Below are 19,515 nucleotides of genomic sequence, written 5' to 3'. Positions count from 1 at the left end.
TTAATTCACGTACCACGTGATACATGATGATGGCGTTGGAATGACGTTAGCACAGGATATCATCTTTTGATGTCATTTCATCATCAAAAGAAATATGTCCGCACAAATCCTGTCAGGTATCACATGGTACATGAATTTAAAAGTCCCATTCATGATCAAACCCACCGACATTGAGAACAATGTCGGTGTTTGTTTTTGATTGAATAGCATGGGGGAAAAGTGACTTTTGATAACTACTGTTAGTCTATTCACAATGCAATAGTATTGCATCGTGAATTCTATTAAATTCGGTCCATGAATTGGACGTCATGTCGTACATCTGGTGCAGTGTCCGTTTAGAGTTACTTCCCTTTGCTAGTGTCAGTGACAATGGAACTCATTCACGTACCACGTGATACCCGATATTGGCGTTGCAATGACGTTAGCACAGGATATCATCTTTTGATGTCATTCCATCACTAAAAGAAACAATATTCCCGCACACACCTTGTCAGGTATCACATGGTACATGAATTTAAAAGTCCCATTCATGATGAAACACACCGACATTGAGAACGATGTCGATGCTTGTTTTTGATTGAATAGCATGGGGGGAAAGTGACTTTAAATTGATATTCTGTTATTGTATCAAATCTCTGTGAGAACTTCATTTTAGTCCAGTTCAGTCTGTTTCTGGTAATCCTGACTGGTGTTTAATGGTATGATTACTATTGCAATACTATTTCTATTGGGGGAAACACTATTGGGATAGTTTAACAAACCCAGACTACTATTGCAATAGTATTGCATTGTGAATTCTATTAAATTCAGTCTATGAATTGGACGTCATGTCGTTCATCTGGTGCAGTGTCCGTTTAGAGTTGCTTCCCTTTGCTAGTGTCAGTGACAATTGAACTAATACACGTACCACGTGATACCCGATATTGGCGTTGCAATGACGTTAGAACAGGGTATCATCTTTTGATGTCATTCCATCACTAAAAGAAACAATATTCCCACACACACCTTGTCAGGTATCACATGGTACATGAATTTAAAAGTCCCATTCATGATCAAACACACTGACATTGAAAACAATGTCGGTGTTTGTTTTTGATTGAATAGCATGGGGGAGTTACCTTTAATTGATAATCTGTTATCGTATCAAACCTCTGCGAGTACTTTATTTAAGTCCAGTTCAGTCCGTGTCTTGCAATCCTGACTGATGTTCAGTGGTAGGATTACTATTGCAATACTATTTCTATTTGGGGAAACACTATACTATTGCAATAGTATTGCATTCTGAATTCTATTAAATTCAGTCCATAAATGGGACGTCATGTCGTACATCTGGTGCAGTGTCCGTTTAGAGTTACTTCCCTTTGCTAGTGTCAGTGACAATGGGATTAATTCACGTACCACGTGATACATGATGATGGCGTTGGAATGACGTTAGCACAGGATATCATCTTTTGATGTCATTTCATCATCAAAAGAAATATGTCCGCACAAATCCTGTCAGGTATCACATGGTACATGAATTTAAAAGTCCCATTCATGATCAAACCCACCGACATTGAGAACAATGTCGGTGTTTGTTTTTGATTGAATAGCATGGGGGAAAAGTGACTTTTGATAACTACTGTTAGTCTATTCACAATGCAATAGTATTGCATCGTGAATTCTATTAAATTCGGTCCATGAATTGGACGTCATGTCGTACATCTGGTGCAGTGTCCGTTTAGAGTTACTTCCCTTTGCTAGTGTCAGTGACAATGGAACTCATTCACGTACCACGTGATACCCGATATTGGCGTTGCAATGACGTTAGCACAGGATATCATCTTTTGATGTCATTCCATCACTAAAAGAAACAATATTCCCGCACACACCTTGTCAGGTATCACATGGTACTTGAATTTAAAAGTCCCATTCATGATGAAACACACCGACATTGAAAACAATGTCGGTGTTTGTTTTTGATTGAATAGCATAGGGGCGTTACCTTTAATTGACGATCTGTTATCGGATCAAACCTCTGCGAGTACTTCATTTAAGTCCAGTTCAGTCCGTGTCTTGTAATCCTGACTGGTGTTCAATGGTAGGATTACTATTGCAATACTATTTCTATTGGGGCAAACACTATTGGGATAGTTTAACTAATGCAGACTATTATTGCAATAGTATTGCATTGTGAATTCTATTAAATTCAGTCCATGAATTGGACGTCATGTCGTACATCTGGTGCAGTGTCCGTTTAGAGTTACTTCCCTTTGCTAGTGTAAGTGATAAAGGGACAAATTCACGTACCACGTGATACTTGATGATGACGTTGGAATGACGTTAGCACATTATATTATCTTTTGATGTCGTTTCATCACCAAAAGAAATATGTCCACACACATCCTGTCAGATATCACATGGTACATGAATTTAATAGTCTCATTCATGATCAAACACACCGACATTGAGAACAATGTCGGTATTTGTTTTTGATTAAATAGAATGGGTAAAAGTGACTTTTGATAACGACTGTTAGTCTATTATCGTATTAAACCTCTGGGAATACTTTAAGTCCAGTTCAGTCCATTCAAGTAATTCTAACCGAGGTTCAACGGTAGGAGGTCAATCCCCTTCAATTTTAACTATTGAAATACTATTGTGTAACAGAGTGCAGAATTTATAGTAAATAAAATCACTGTTTCTGGCAGGGATCGGACACGGGACCTCTGGATTACTAGTCTGACGTTCAACCGATCGAGCTAAACAGAAGCTAGCGGAGTGGTATATTGTTGTTAGTATTGACCAGGCCTCGATTTCTCGAAACAAACCTAAGTCAAAATCTGACTTAAGTCAATTTTATTTACATAAGATACATAAGGAGAAAAACTTAAGTTTTGATTTAAGTCTGTACTTTTGTTTCGAGAAACCGGGGCCAGGTTTACAAGTGCGTGGGATAGTTTAGCTTAGGCAGAATACAATTGCAATAGTATTGCATTCTGAATTCTATTAAATTCAGTCTATGAATTGGACGTCATGTCGTACATCTGGTGCAGTGTCCGTTTAGAGTTGCTTCCCTTTGCTAGTGTCAGTGACAATTGAACTAATACACGTACCACGTGATACCCGATATTGGCGTTGCAATTACGTTAGAACAGGGTATCATCTTTTGATGTCATTCCATCACTAAAAGAAACAATATTCCCACACACACCTTTTCAGGTATCACATGGTACATGAATTTAAAAGTCCCATTCATGATCAAACACACTGACATTGAGAACAATGTCGGTGTTTGTTTTTGATTGAATAGCATGGGGGAAAAGTGACTTTTAATTGATAGTCTGTTATCGTATCAAACCTCTGCGAGTACTTCATTTTAGTCCAGTTCAGTCCGTTTCTGGTAATCCTTACTGGCGTTCAATGGTAGGATTATCATTGCAATAATATTTCTATTGGGGAAAACACTACTGGGATAGTTTAACTAATGCAGACTATCATTGCAAAAGTATTGCATTCTGAATTCTATTAAATTCGGTCCATGAATTGGACGTCATGTCGTACATCTGGTGCAGTGTCCGTTTAGAGTTACTTCCCTTTGCTAGTGTCAGTGACAATGGAACTCATTCACGTACCACGTGATACCCGATATTGGCGTTGCAATGACGTAAGCACAGGATATCATCTTTTGTTGTCATTCCATCACTAAACAACAATATTCCCGCACACACCTTGTCAGGTATCACATGGTACATGAATTTAAAAGTCCCATTCATGATGAAACACACCGACATTGAGAACGATGTCGATGTTTGTTTTTGATTGAATAGCATGGGGGGAAAGTGACTTTAAATTGATATTCTGTTATTGTATCAAATCTCTGTGAGAACTTCATTTTAGTCCAGTTCAGTCTGTTTCTGGTAATCCTGACTGGTGTTTAATGGTATGATTACTATTGCAATACTATTTCTATTGGGGGAAACACTATTGGGATAGTTTAACAAACCCAGACTACTATTGCAATATTATTGCATTGTGAATTCTATTAAATACAGTCTATGAATTGGACGTCATGTCGTTCATCTGGTGCAGTGTCCGTTTAGAGTTACTTCCCTTTGCTAGTGTCAGTGACAATGGAACTCATTCACGTACCACGTGATACCCGATATTGGCGTTGCAATGACGTTAGAACAGGATATCATCTTTTGATGTCATTCCATCACTAAAAGAAACAATATTCCCGCACACACCTTGTCAGGTATCACATGATACTTGAATTTAAAAGTCCCATTCATGATGAAACACACTGACATTGAAAACAATGTCGGTGTTTGTTTTTGATTGAATAGCATAGGGGCGTTACCTTTAATTGACGATCTGTTATCGGATCAAACCTCTGCGAGTACTTCATTTAAGTCCAGTTCAGTCCGTGTCTTGTAATCCTGACTGGTGTTCAATGGTAGGATTACTATTGTAATACTATTTCTATTGGGGCAAACACTATTGGGATAGTTTAACTAATGCAGACTACTATTGCAATAGTATTGCATTGTGAATTCTATTAAATTCAGTCCATGAATTGGACGTCATGTCGTACATCTGGTGCAGTGTCCGTTTAGAGTTACTTCCCTTTGCTAGTGTAAGTGATAAAGGGACAAATTCACGTACCACGTGATACTTGATGATGACGTTGGAATGACGTTAGCACATTATATTATCTTTTGATGTCGTTTCATCACCAAAAGAAATATGTCCACACACATCCTGTCAGATATCACATGGTACATGAATTTAATAGTCTCATTCATGATCAAACACACCGACATTGAGAACAATGTCGGTATTTGTTTTTGATTAAATAGAATGGGTAAAAGTGACTTTTGATAACGACTGTTAGTCTATTATCGTATTAAACCTCTGGGAATACTTTAAGTCCAGTTCAGTCCATTCAAGTAATTCTAACCGAGGTTCAACGGTAGGAGGTCAATCCCCTTCAATTTTAACTATTGAAATACTATTGTGTAACAGAGTGCAGAATTTATAATAAATAAAATCACTGTTTCTGGCAGGGATCGGACACGGGACCTCTGGATTACTAGTCTGACGTTCAACCTATCGAGCTAAACAGAAGCTAGCGGAGTGGTATATTGTTGTTAGTATTGACCAGGCCTCGATTTCTCGAAACAAACCTAAGTCAAAATCTGACTTAAGTCAATTTTATTTACATAAGATACATAAGGAGAAAAACTTAAGTTTTGATTTAAGTCTGTACTTTTGTTTCGAGAAACCGGGGCCAGGTTTACAAGTGCGTGGGATAGTTTAGCTTAGGCAGAATACAATTGCAATAGTATTGCATTCTGAATTCTATTAAATTCAGTCTATGAATTGGACGTCATGTCGTACATCTGGTGCAGTGTCCGTTTAGAGTTACTTCCCTTTGCTAGTGTCAGTGATAATGGGACTAATTCATGTACCATGTGATACCCGATATTGGCGTCGAAATGACGTAAGCATAGGGTATCATATTTTGATGTCATTCCATCACCAACAGAAACAATAGTCCCAAACAAACCTTGACAGGTATCACATGTACATGAATTTAAAACTCCCATTCATGATCAAACACACTGATATTGAGAACAATGTCAGTGTTTGTTTTTGATTGAATAGCATGAGGGAAAAGTGACTTTTAATTGATAGTCTGTTATCGTATCAAACCTCTGCGAATACAATAATATTTCTATTGGGGAAAACACTACTGGGATAGTTTAAGTGATGCAGACTACTATTACAATAGTATTGCATAATGAATTCTATTAAATTTAGTCTATGAATTGGACTTCATGAAGTACATCTGGAGCACTTTTGGTTTAGAGTTACTTCCCTTTGCTAGTGTCAGTGACAATGGAACTAATTCACGTGCCATGTGATATCCGTTAACATTTGCGCGGGTCCTGCAGGTAGAGCGTTAGAATTGTATCTGCTGCCCCTATTGCATGATCGTAAAAGGCGACTAAATTTAGGATCTTATCTTTTCTTTTCTTTCTAACTGATTTTATCTTTCCTAATGCCTTCCTTGTCACCGCCTCACTTTTGGCCTTTAGTTGAGCTTTCGCCCCTGTGTGGAAGGCTCTGGGTTCTGTCCCCTGGCCGAGACACACCAAAGTCTATAAAAGTGGCAGTTTCTGCTCTTGCTTGGCGCTCAGCATACAGGGAGTGGGACGACTGGTTCGCCCGTTGTCAGTATAATGTGACCGGGTGGGGTGTGTTGCTTGGTGTCTTCGGCGGCATGCTTCAGAGTTAAGCACTATAATAAGGGCAACAGTTCCACTATACAAGAAGACACAACATGAATATACCTCAGTCTCCCAAAACACGCACCTCGCACAACATACACGCAACACACCGCATACATGGAAGGCCGTCCTTACATGACCATAGCTGTTAATAGGACGTTAATTAATCAAACAAACAAACGTATCTCTTGTGGTAATTGAACGTAACTCTTTGTAATCTTCCCCCTGAAATAACGTTAGGGTATGATATCATCTGTTGACGTCATTCCATCAATAAATAGAAACATAAGCCCTCCACAAACGTTGTCACGTATCACAAAGGTATGTGAATAAAGTCCCATTCATGATCAAACTCACTGATATTGAGAACAATGTCAGAGTTTGTTTTTGATTGAATAGCATGGGGGGAGTGACTTTTGATAACAATTGTTAGTCTGTTAGCGTATCAATTTTTATCAAGTTCCAACAATTTTAACCATTGCAATACTAATATTTCTATTGGGGGAACACTTTATTGGAATAGTCTAAATATGCAGATTGCAATTGCAATAATACTTGTTATTAGAACATGTAAACTAAAGTAAATATTTAGCTTAAGGAAACTTTGTATACATAAGCCTAATATCCGTAAGATTACGAACGAGTTTGAAAATCAGTGTTATCGGACAGTAAATTTTGAGTTATTGCCCTTTACAATAATAACCATTACTGAGCCTTGTGAAGACTTTAACTTAAATAAATATTCACAATAATAAATACAAAAGGCCTAGAGGGCCTGTATCGCTCACCTGTTTTTTGTTTTTGATTTTGTTTTAGTAATTATCACAAAGACTCATACAATTAGAAAAAATAGCAAAATTGACACCACAGTTTATTTAACTTTGAATCCCAACTATATAACAATGCTATAGATATATATAGCCTATGACTATGAATGCTATCCAATACATAAGTTCAGAGAAGAAGTAATTTATATGTAAATAGGACCCTTTTGGCCCCGCACCTCAGGCCCCGAGGGGTCAGCCCTATCATTTGTACAATTTTATACCCATGCCTATAAGAATGCTACCATTGCATTTTAAGTGCTATTCCATGCTCAGTTTCAGAGAAGAAATTGCCATTAAGGAAATAGCCAAATTGACACTTTTTGCCCTGCCTCTCATGTCCCTCTGGGGATCAGCCCCACCATTTGTATAATTTTGAATCCCCACCCTATAAGGTTGCTATCAATAAATTATGAGTGTAATCCCATGCTTGGTTTCAGAGAAGAAGTAATTTATATGAAAATAGCTCAATTTGACCCCACCCCTCAGCCTCCGGGGGTCTGCCCCATTGTATATTTTTGGATCCCCATCCTATAAGGATACTACCATTGCAATATGAGTATTATCCCATGCTTAGTTTCAGAGAAGTTTTTGTATAAAACAAGAGGTCCAAAGGCCTTAACTGTCATCTGACTTCCTTGGCAAAAGTTTCAGCCAAATCGCACCGGTAGAACTGGAGAAGAAGTTCAGAATGTGAAAAGTTTATGCACTAAATCGCACTGGTAGAACTAAAAGAGGAAGTTCAAAATGAGTTTTCAAAATGGTGGCTGTGGCGGCCATCTTGGATTTCGGATCGACCTGAAAAAATAACACTTTCTCAGAACCATGTCAGGATCATTTCATGCAAGTTTCAGCCAAATCGCACCAGTAGAACTTGAGAAGAAGTTCAAAATGTGTTTTCAAGACGGCGCCTGTGGCGGCCATTTTGGATTTGGGATCGACCCGAAAAATAACAACACTTTGTCGTGGCGATGTCAGGATAATTTCATGCAAGCTTCAGCGAAATCGCTCCCGGAGAACTTGAGAAGAAGTTCAAAATGTATTTCCAAGATGGCAGTTGTGACGGCCATCTTGGATTTCGGATCGACCCGGAAAACAACAACACTTTGTCAGGGTCATGCCTGGATCGTTTCAAAATGTGAAAAGTTTACGCACGGCGGACGGCGGACGGCGAACGGCGCACGGCGGACGACGACGGACGAAACATGATGACTATACGTCATCCTAACCCTTCGGGTCAGATGACCTAAAAACGTATTTAGGACTCATATTAAATTCTTTAATAGTTTAATAAGTTTCCTTTTGTACCATTTTCCAATAAACGACTGTCAGTTCTTACATAATATAATTCGACCATTCTACAGCAAACCAAACAATAATGGATTCTTTTGCGGATACACTAGATTTACTTGTAAGTAAAAAGTCATGATTTGCATACGACGTCCACCGTTTCAAAAATCACTTTGACGTCATATATAAAGGGGGCGCTATGTATTTAACAATGTCATGACGTCATATTCTGTGATCCGAGGTCAACAGACGGCCAGTCCGTGAGCCGTTGACAGAGGTGAATGTGGGGACCGCAATGAACTGTGGGAGAGATTGAGGTACGGGGGTTTCTAGATCCTAAAACGACATGTGTAAAGTACAATTAACCGTCGATTTACCGTCCAGTGGTAATGACGTCATGAAACTCGCGTAAAATGATGACGTCATAATCACAGGATGGTGGGACTTATCGACGATAAATTATACTTCAACAACGTCGTTTTGGAATCTCGAAACCCCCAACCGCAATGCACCATGAGAGAGATTGTATTTATATTATAGTTATGATTGTAGTATGTTTACTGCGAATGACGTCGGGGCTACATGTACTTATGACGTCATAAAACGGGGGCAGCGGGAAATTTGATTTGGTGATAGCAATAACAGTGTACAATAAAGGTTGAACTAAAAACAATAAAACGGAAACTAGTCATAATGCGCGTTATTCAATTTGTCTTCAATCCTGGGTGAATTATAGGACCATAAATCCCACAAGAAGGCAGTTTAATGAACGAATATACCTAGATTATATATATTCTTGTTCAGCATGTATACAGTATAGACATTTTAGAAAATTTGTGGTGATAAATAAAACTAATTACATATCTTTTTTGTATTTATGGTTAATTTCCAATATCAAAAAGGAACCATTGTATATATTTTAACATTTTCAGGAAATCGCATAAATTGCATACAACACATCGTATACTAGACAATACCAGGCTTACTAAGGTAAATAAGACTTACTTTCAATGGCTCTCCATCTAATCCTTTGGACGTAATCTCTTCCCCGAGTTTATACTCATACGTTCGTTCTCCTAGTCCGTCTATTGAGGCTATGGCGGTCCACGTATCTCCCGTCAGCTTGTATTCCAGCGTGCCTACCCTTTCTTTGAACACTTTACGTGCCATGGGAGCAAGTTCTGAAATAAGACATAGATGGTTGCCAGTGTTATATTTTGGCCCTCACTAGTCAACATATAATTTTATTAACATAGCAGCTGTTAGCTGATATTCACATAACATTGACCCATTAGATTTTTATTTATTGCCGATATGGATTCAGACAGGACAGACTCTGAACAAGTCTGGCACGTGAACTGTAAATAAAGCCAACTGTTCAGTTTCCCTGATATCGTGTTAATTACGGCGTCCAAATCGACTTCTCAAGTTTCGTCTGTATAGTTTTTATCGTCAAAACAAAATGATAACAGGACTATTTCAACGTTTTATGTGGAAAAATCTTTGCGCGGTTTAAATATGCTCCGTCGCCGACTGAGCATACATAATAATATTTGTCATTGGGACAATAATTGAAGTTTAATCGTGTATATATATACATATATGTCTTATAAACACAAAATTAATTCAAAATAATTTGATTTGCTTTTAAAGTTAATAATTGTTATTACTAAAGGGAAGTACTAATTCGTCTGCTCATGTTCTAATAGATGGTAACAAGAGCCCCATGAGCCTTAACAGTCACCTGTTACAGACAGCATGACACAAGCACATATAAACACATAATGTCAGTCAATTGCACCCATCTGGCTTTTAAGCCAGTTTGTTATCAATTTAACCTTTTAATCTATCGAGAATTTCGTTCTATCATATCTATGAATCCAGAAGAAGATTTTTGAAATTTTGCCCATTATGACCCTTTCCGGATCCGTCCCTCTGCCTCATGGGTGTCAGTCAGGACCAATTTGGATATGATGTTAAATGTTATTTCAGGCTAATAATTCTAACCAAATGTGACGTATTTCCTATGGAAAATGAACACATAATGCTCATAAATGTATTTTTTCTGTATAAACTATAATAAAAGTACCCTCTCCATAGGGGAAAATCTGATACCACAGAGCCATGAAATTCACAATTTTTGTAGAGGACATTAAAACCTTTCATTCTATAAAGAGCATTTGATTCTACCAAGATCATTTTTGAAATGTCATTTCATTAAAATTGTGCATATTTACACCCAACTTAACGTGCTCGCAAGGTCCAATAATAATTATTGCAAAGGACAATAGCAAGTTTCATTAGACTCAGTGCATATTCATAATCCATATATATTATTATCCATAAGGATTTGTTAACGGACGACGCACGACGACGGACAAAAGTCTAGAATACAGAAGACGGAATAGGTCACCATGACCTATGGTCAGGTAACCCTAAAAGTAACTAATTTTCTGCGGAGTAACATCTTTAATTACACTTGGTCCAGCTTATTAGACCCCTGCCATTGAAACCGGTGGGGATATAGTGTTTGTTCCCGTCTGTCTGTCCGTCCGGATTTGGTTTTCAGACGATTACTTGAGAACTAATGGGTGGATTTTGATCTAACATCATACAATGGCAACATAGGAGATAACATAGCTTGAGATTGAATTTGGGGCCAAAGGGTCAACTACAAAGGTCATTGTTAGTAAAAATAGTGTGTTTCACAAAATATTAGTTTCCAGACAATAAATTGAGAAAACATTAAAGATGCTCCACCGCCGACAGAGCATAAATAATATTCATCATTCGAACAATAATTTGTGTTTAATCGTGTATATTTATGCCTGATTAACACAAAAAAATAATATAAAATAATTTCTTTCGCCTTTGGTTCATGCGCAATCAGTACTTCATTTCATATAGAATATAGTGCCACGGAATTTTTTCGGGATGCAATTAATTATTTTTCATATTTTCAACTTGAAGTAAAATTAGAAGCTCAAACTTTTCAATGGTGGTAATGATGTAAAGTAAGTAACTTTTGTAACAGATGAAAAATACTAAATCGTCTGCTTCTGTTTTTGATAGTGAAAAAATACCATTTGTCAGCGGTGGAGCATCTTTAACGAATTTTGATCAAGCTTCACACAATGGTAGTATAAGTGAAAATATAGCTTAGGATTGAATTTGGAGTCAAAAGGTCTACTACAAAGGTCATTGTTACTAAAAATAGATGGTTTCACAAATTTTAATTTTGGAATGATAACTTGAGAACACATCAACGGAATGTGTTCAAACTTCATACAATGGTAACATATGAGATAACATAGCTTGGGGTTGAATTTGGGGTCAAAGGGTCAACTACAAAGGTCACTGCTACTGAAAATAGAACTTCACAAATTTTCATTTCCAGACGATAACTTGAGAACACATCGACAGATTTGTTCAAACTTCATACAATGATAGCATAACTAAGTCATAATATTAGAAAATTAATTGACGGCAGGGCAAGGGACAACTTTTAAGCTTGCTGAAACTCCGTGTATACCACAAACAATGTTACATTTGTGATTAGTTGACGTCCTTTAGCTTTACGTACTACACAGATTTTACAGGAAATGCTCACCCAGTAACCACATGACACATACTCTCAATCTAGCTTCCGTTTGCTGTCTCTCACACGCACGTTATGCAGGATAGTCTGTTCTGGTTGAACCCACGAAAAGAACATATTGGTTGCCGAAGTCTTCCGTAGATGTTTGAGGTGAGACACATGTACTGAAGCAGTATGACACACTTAGCATTCCTATGACTGGTTTTAAATCTCCGAATCGATGATTCTTGGTTTAGAGGAGGAGATTGAAAATATCTAAGTAGCTTTCACAAAGTGTCTTATGGCGAGAGGAATAGAATACTTAATTCTAACATAATTCTAAACCAGTCTGACATTCCCGTTTAGTCGGAGATTATATTTCATAAGAAAGCGGATTACTGTTCTCCTTCCTTGAGGAGCAATGGATAGCTATTTTAGTAGAGCGAAGACTAGTATTAAGTATTGTGGCATTGAATGGCATGATGTTACGGATGACGGCACAATATGATGCTAATGCGTGCAGGAGGATAGTTTATCTTAATATCTCGTCATAGGAAGACATTAAAACAGTAGTATTTATAAAACGTTCTTAACAACGTTAGTAAGGACGACCATGGGCCGCTAATGGAAATATTGTTGTGGATGTCTCTGGAAGTCCCACGAGTACAATCCAATAGGCAATCGGTGTCTTCTAGTGAGTTCTGGTTTTATTTTACCAAGATTTCAGTATGTTCTTTATTGTGACTTTGGACACAAAAAACATTGCTCAATGAATGAAGACGAAATGAGACAGGGACATATATATCTTAATTATTCTAATGGAAATAGACAAGATAAGGAATATGTCTGTCGTAAGCAAAGCCGTTTTTATCAATGAGACTTAATTTGAGACAAGCAAACAAATGCATTCCATGAAGGTCAGTTTGTACATCCAGTCATATCAAGAAGCGGACATTCACAATACTCGATTTGGGATTTCCCGTTTCTCTTGCGCCATCCTTCTTGTAACCTCATATATACATTACACCCGTGTATTTTGGATGGGGTATGTTGGTATGGACACAGGAGAAACAGGTAACACCGATATTGTGCGATATTTGACCTTACATAGCTTTATGATTAGATTAATCATGTTATCAGCACATACTTTATTCCAGCCACTGTTTGTGTTTGAAACTCTAACGAAGCGAATATACCAGATGGACGCTTACTGATGAGTTATACAATAAACAAGAGGAAAACAGGTTTTATACCAAAAATTTCCTTTAAATACACATGTGTTTCCATTCTATAAAACTTTTTTTTTTACTGCCAGTTAAGTTACTTTATTGAATTATGCTTGCATGTTTCCCTGTTAACACAGATGCTACTTGAGTTACGACAACGTTTACGTATAACAAATATTGCCTTGATACATGATATGCTTACTGCGGATATCCATTACGGCGTAAGAAGCAGTAAGCGACAATTTTGCTTCTAAAAATTGATCTCTCATATTCGTTCCTTGTTTAGAAATAAGGGACAAAAAATTTCCAAAGAATGTCAGCTAGACTAGTAGCTAAAAGATGATATGTCTATGATGGCATGATAGCAATGCGGTCAGATACAACGAAATGATTCTTTTGCAGGACGGTCTTTAAAATAAGATTACAATGAGATACTGTTTTCGGTTGATTTGCATTAAGTTAATCTGTCTAGTTTGGTGACAGGACTTGACCCCAGACTTAACTGTTGATTACACGCAATGCTAGAGTATCGCAGATAAAAAAACAATAACGAAAGTGAATCAAGATTGGAAGTGACCATGAAAACACCAATGGACTCAGCTGCCACACGATCACGTATAGTATCACATATCCTTTACCTCAATTAACCATCCTAAGTGTTGCTGTACAGACTGAGAAATCAGAGGTTTACGCACAACGTTTAGTCTATTTATGTAAGTGGGGAGCGGAGGAATTTCAATAATGCTTAAAATTTACAAAAGTACCATTGTGTTGTTTCATTTCGGTTTGAAGTCGGAACATAATTTACATATCTCTACTCCTTCGTGAGGTATGCATTAGACGCGGTAATTAAGATGTCTAGATTTTGTTGATGTTCATTACGTAATTTAAGTACTAGATAAAAAGGCCTCTTACACATCCTCATTTCATTCCGCCCCTTCAGTAATTTCTCAAGCATGTTTCTTAAGTTCAGGCGTACACATTGGCCTTCAAGTAGTGTAATCAGCATTTAAAGTGTTTTAATTTATTGTAACTTTTATGAGAAATTATACCTTATTCTTCATATAAAATCTTATTTCAGAGGTTCTATTTGCCGGTGGTTAGTGGTCACTTTTAACCTTTGAATTATACGTGGTTCAGAGCAGTCAAGTGAGTACCTGTGTAGAAATATTCGTGAATGGCCACCGAAACGTTGATTCCGATAATATATAAAACAGATATCGGTTTTTTTCTCATTCGTGGTTCTTCAGAAGCCAAGAAATAAAAACCATCTACCCAGTGAATATTAGGTACTATAACGTTTGTAACAGTTAAAACTTGTAAATTAGGATGTAACACGCAGAGATCTCTATAAATATGTCGTTAGAACTCCTAGGCGTCCGGTCCAACAGACAGGAGACTAAATCAGAATTATAAGGTAACCTGTGTATTTTTTTCTCATATTTAGGTATTCCCACATTCATATTTTTATTCAATCAAATGTAATATTACAATATGTGATATATCAATACATGTCCAAATCCAAATCAATGGGTACACAGCTATAACGGCAAAAGGCTGATATTAATTTCGGAGTACATGTTTCTGAACACTTCTTATCATCATTATTGTCAGAAGGGCACAGTTATATCATATTATCATATGAAATAGACATGATTTATCGAGACTACAACATTGTTGTAAACATGTACCCAAGCATTGCGCCCGCACACGAGAGCCTTATTGTGCTTCATTTTTTATCATCAATGCAGCTTCCCCGGGTAATTGGTTAAGATTACACACAAATTAGCGGCGCCAGCCTCTAGACTTTCAATTGACACCGGGGGAAATTCTCTCTTGTAACACAGGGCCGTTTAGTTAATGTACAAGCTTAGGCTAATACTACAAAGCTAATAATTCTTGTGAGGAGAGGTTAGGTTCCTGTGGAATCCATGATTCAGTCAAACGAACGTCCAAGTACTTATGGGAAAGAAAGTTGAATAAGTCTCGCTATTGACGGCATGATGCAAAGGGGAATTAAATTTCAGAACAATTACAGACTGCATAAATCCACGTATTTATGATAATGGAAGTTTCTCTTTTCATCCATTTAAATACACTACGTACTTCCAGCCAATGCTGTAGGCGCAAAAAGTTTATATTATTTGTCATTAAATTACAGTTTATGGAATTATGTGCGTGATGTCTTAGTTCACGAAATTGGTAACATGGAAACTTCAGATATAGTGATTAATAACGGAGTTTTTCAAATGATGATAAGATCTAATTATTCATCAATACATACATTGTCTTACTATTCGTACTATTTTTCATTATTTTGTTTTAACTTCTACTTATTACTTTGAACCATTCATGTACTTATAAATAGTTCTAAATTAGTTATATATGTATATGTAATCATTCTACTGTTGTCATATCTCATTTATTATTCCTTGCACAATTTACGCCATGTTGAATAATGTATCATGTAATTATTGATGTAATCTTCGAAATGGAGGAGATAAAAGAGAATAATAATAGAGGTACAAACTATCTGACTGAAGCATACGGCTAAAGGCAAAACCAGCCGTCCTGTTTCTTCAATGTTGATTATTCAGTAGAAGCAGTGATTAGCACGTTCAACCAGGGGGACAGAGCCAAAATGTTCTTTAAAGGGTCGAATACTGTGTAAAATGAGGAGTTAGAGAAGTCAATTAAAAAGAACAATTAAACACTACAATAAGGATGTACACCTCTGAGAAGTCAAAATTTTCTTGTATTAAACTTTTTTTCTCATATAGATTTTTGGAAATAGTAGTTCATACCATACAAGAAAATGGAAGAAAAAACATATGTCGGTGTGCTTGTTTTGGGATTTTTGCCGTTTTGGCCATGTATACAGGAGTTTAAAGCCATAATTTCCTAATGAGATGTTTGATATGTATGTTAAGTTTGAAGAATTTATTTTCCTATAGTCTTCTTTAAAATAAAAAGTTTTGATTAATAAGACTTATATTTTTTCTCAGAATAACAACATATACTACCCCTACCCCTTAATGTTGAGCTACAAAATACACCATTTTCAGCCATTTTTGCCAAATTTAACCCTTTATAGAAACAGTTGTGGTTTTAAACTTTTGTTAATATTTTGCATATTAATAGGGAATGGGTTGTTCTTTCTAAATTAGGCAGAAAAATGGGGGGTCAGTGTGCTTACCTTTTTGTCCCATTTGAATATGTGTTATTTTTCAGTATTTTAGAGTAAAAAATAAAAGTGCTCAAATTACCATTAAATGTAAAAATAAAGTGACAAAAGCGTATCACTTCACGCAATAATGCTTAATATTTTAATAACCACGAACCAATTAAAAGAACAATTAAACACTACATTAAGTCGCCATGTACAATCACGCAATTTTGTAGTAGGTACCATTCTAACGCCCTACCTATAGAAATAGTTCCATGAAAGCTTTGCTATGTGCACATCAGAAGAGAAGCATGAACGACATAGTTTTCTGTACAAAGTGGCAAGTGACAGAACCAAAACCCCTCGTCCATGAAGAGTGCCTTTAAAAGGAACGAGATTCCGTTTCCATCGTCTCTACTTCTCAACAGAGCATCGAACTATCATAACTAAACCATGGGGGATTTCTTATACACATATTGTAGGAATAGAGCATGCTGACATTAACGTTCCGGTTGAATGATTCAGCTTTAATGAGAAGGATTAAATAGAATCGGAGTACCAGTCTATATTGGTATGAAACGGTTATGGAATGTAATCCGAGAGGAGTAGCTACACCAAGCGATATTTATCAATGACTGGAGTAGGATAGGGCAAAATCTACATCTGTGTGAACCTAAAACGCCGAAAGTATATTAACTAGAAATTTCCAATTCCTAAATATTCGATGTTTTGTATGTACATATATTGTTATGTGGATAACTACTGGTTAAACCAACCTAAAATCCATGTTAAATAACATTAAAATGTGATAATGTGATCAGTTATTTCATTTACGTCATATTAACAACCAGGATATGAAACTTGCAAATACGACTCCTATAACAAGTACTAGGATAACAGGAGGGCAATATCTTCAGGGACACCAATGTAGCATTGCGACATCGCTGTGAGAACCAGCTGCTGCATAATTATTTAGTAAACATCTTTAGCAGACGGAAATAATAGCTATTTGTATATTGCTCTAGTAGTGATATCACTCAAATCGATTACAGTCGTCCGTTGTGAGGAATTACTCAGCAGTAACTCGTACAGACGAATAACTACTTAATGAAATCTATTGCATAACAAAAGCAAACCATATACACGGCTAAATAGAAACGCAGATTATTACTGAGTTATTTTAAAAGTACTTTTCACGAGAAATTTAATTTGGGCATTTAACGGGCATTTAATGAAGTGTTAGCAGATGAATGTTTCCGTTCAATAACACAATAAGTGGTCCTACTATAAGTGGTCATATCAATTGCGCGTGGTTGCATGCATCGCTGACATCTACAATGGATACTGAAAAAACTACTATAGATTTTTATTAATTACGATGGTTTGCCGACAGAATCCCGGATGTTGTGCGGCATTTGAGACAAATTAAGGGAATTAGGTTTCATCCACTCGACCGATGTTTGAACAGATGCCAGCCAAGTACATATGGGACGCTAGTTAAAAAACTGATAATGGAAATACCCAATATCATCGCCCGCGAGATAGACAGACAACATTCATGAGTGCAATTATACACGACTTAAGATGATTATGTATAATTGTCTATGGGCTCATTTTGTAATATCAATAGAAGTATATGTCATCGCTAACTATCAAACCATTTGACTTCACTACATCAATTCTGTTACTTTGAATCGCTTGCCAGTTACTATCCAATAGTTAAAATACACTTATTTTGATTTTACTTGATATCTTATCCATATGTAGGAAAGACTTCGCTCTATTCGGGGTTTTTGTCTCTCGTTATGTAACTCTATGTGTCTAGTCTTGTTGGCAAATTATCTTTTGTTTTCTTTCTAAATTACATATTGCATTTGGAGGAGAGACCCTTCACTTTGTTGTATTTCTTGATTATATTATGAGACAACATAGCTTTTACTGTGATACATGTGGTAATTCTATGGGTATTATTTGTGACAGAAACATCCTAAATTCAGTCGCCTTTTATAAATTAGAATAATAACATACACTATAGAAAATTCTAATATTACTAAGTATATGCCGACCCTGGACAATCTAGCCCCTAAAATTAGTGTTTTCGATCATAAGCTAAATTAAGTCTCACGACTACAACATTATCCATAAACCAGATACTCGTGAGATACGCTCTAGAATATGGTAAAAAAAAATCCCCAATACGGAAATGATATGTATCAGATAACTCGTGTCATGACAGAATATTTAAACAGTCAATAAAGTAAATGTGTTATTATGTAACTCGTGGCTTGTTGGTTATCGCAGGCTGCCTATACAGAAAGCCTGAAATAGTCTGTGCCCACCACAGCGACAAGAGAGCTTTTTTTTCTATTCGTTACAGTAAAACTGCGTATGTTAACTTACGAAGCAGTGACCTGCTGGACGTATGATGGCTATAGTTGTGTATTATAAGGTAAAACATCTACATACATGACACCTATATATAAGTGTAGAGTTAAGTCTCCAATGTTATACACACAAAGATAGAATACTTGGCAGCACTTCACCAGTATGTGTACGCACTGCCTATCTGCTATATATTAAATAATGCAGTGTTAATGTATAACAACACACAATTACAGGATTATCGGTTTACAATTCAAAATTGCGAAAAAATGAAATATTGAATTTAATATCAACTTCAGTCAATACTCACTCATTTGTTCCATCACGACATCGAAATTCTCGGAAGAATTTAAGTCGGATTGCCATTTTTTAAGATATTGGTCCACCATGATTACGTTTTGGTTCCGCTGCGGTAAGATCCTAGATAAATAATGCCCGATGCTGGCCGTCCAAGCGCCTTATATACGAATCGCCTGCTGGTGGGATCGTCTCGCAACAATGTGTAGGGCCAGACTACTACGACAGCCCAGCGATGGGTAATACACAGTCTCATGTCTGGTATATTTCATTTACCAGTTGTTTTGCCCACAGGAAAGTAAACGTGAATATATTTCGTTTTATAACTATAATCAGACATAAATAACAATGGTTAGACTTATTTCACTAACCAACAACGGTATATATGTAGTCAGGTTTATAGATTCAGCATTAAATAGCTTAAAGGTGACTATCACGTATCCTTATTCTTTATTCTGATACTGATACAAATTTTAAA

General features: G+C 36.6%; 1 protein-coding gene across 1 annotated transcript in view; it reads right to left on the bottom strand.

The window, feature by feature from the left end:
• The window catches only part of LOC138329209 (fatty acid-binding protein 9-like), an 82,486-nt gene extending 63,249 nt beyond the window's left edge, over nt 1-19,237 (bottom strand). Inside the window, exons 1-2 of the mRNA XM_069276030.1 lie at nt 19,051-19,237; nt 9,395-9,570 (exon numbers count right to left, since the gene is read on the bottom strand). Of these exons, the coding sequence (XP_069132131.1) occupies nt 9,395-9,570; nt 19,051-19,129 (255 nt within the window). The 5' untranslated portion in view covers nt 19,130-19,237. The remainder of the gene's footprint in view (nt 1-9,394; nt 9,571-19,050) is intronic.
• Between the last annotated feature and the right edge of the window lie 278 nt (nt 19,238-19,515).

The sequence above is a fragment of the Argopecten irradians genome, chromosome 8 (assembly GCF_041381155.1).
Source record: "Argopecten irradians isolate NY chromosome 8, Ai_NY, whole genome shotgun sequence".
Lineage (NCBI taxonomy): Eukaryota > Metazoa > Mollusca > Bivalvia > Pectinida > Pectinidae > Argopecten > Argopecten irradians.
The sequence above is the reverse complement of the archived record's forward strand: the minus strand, read 5'-3'. Positions and strand labels throughout refer to the sequence as shown.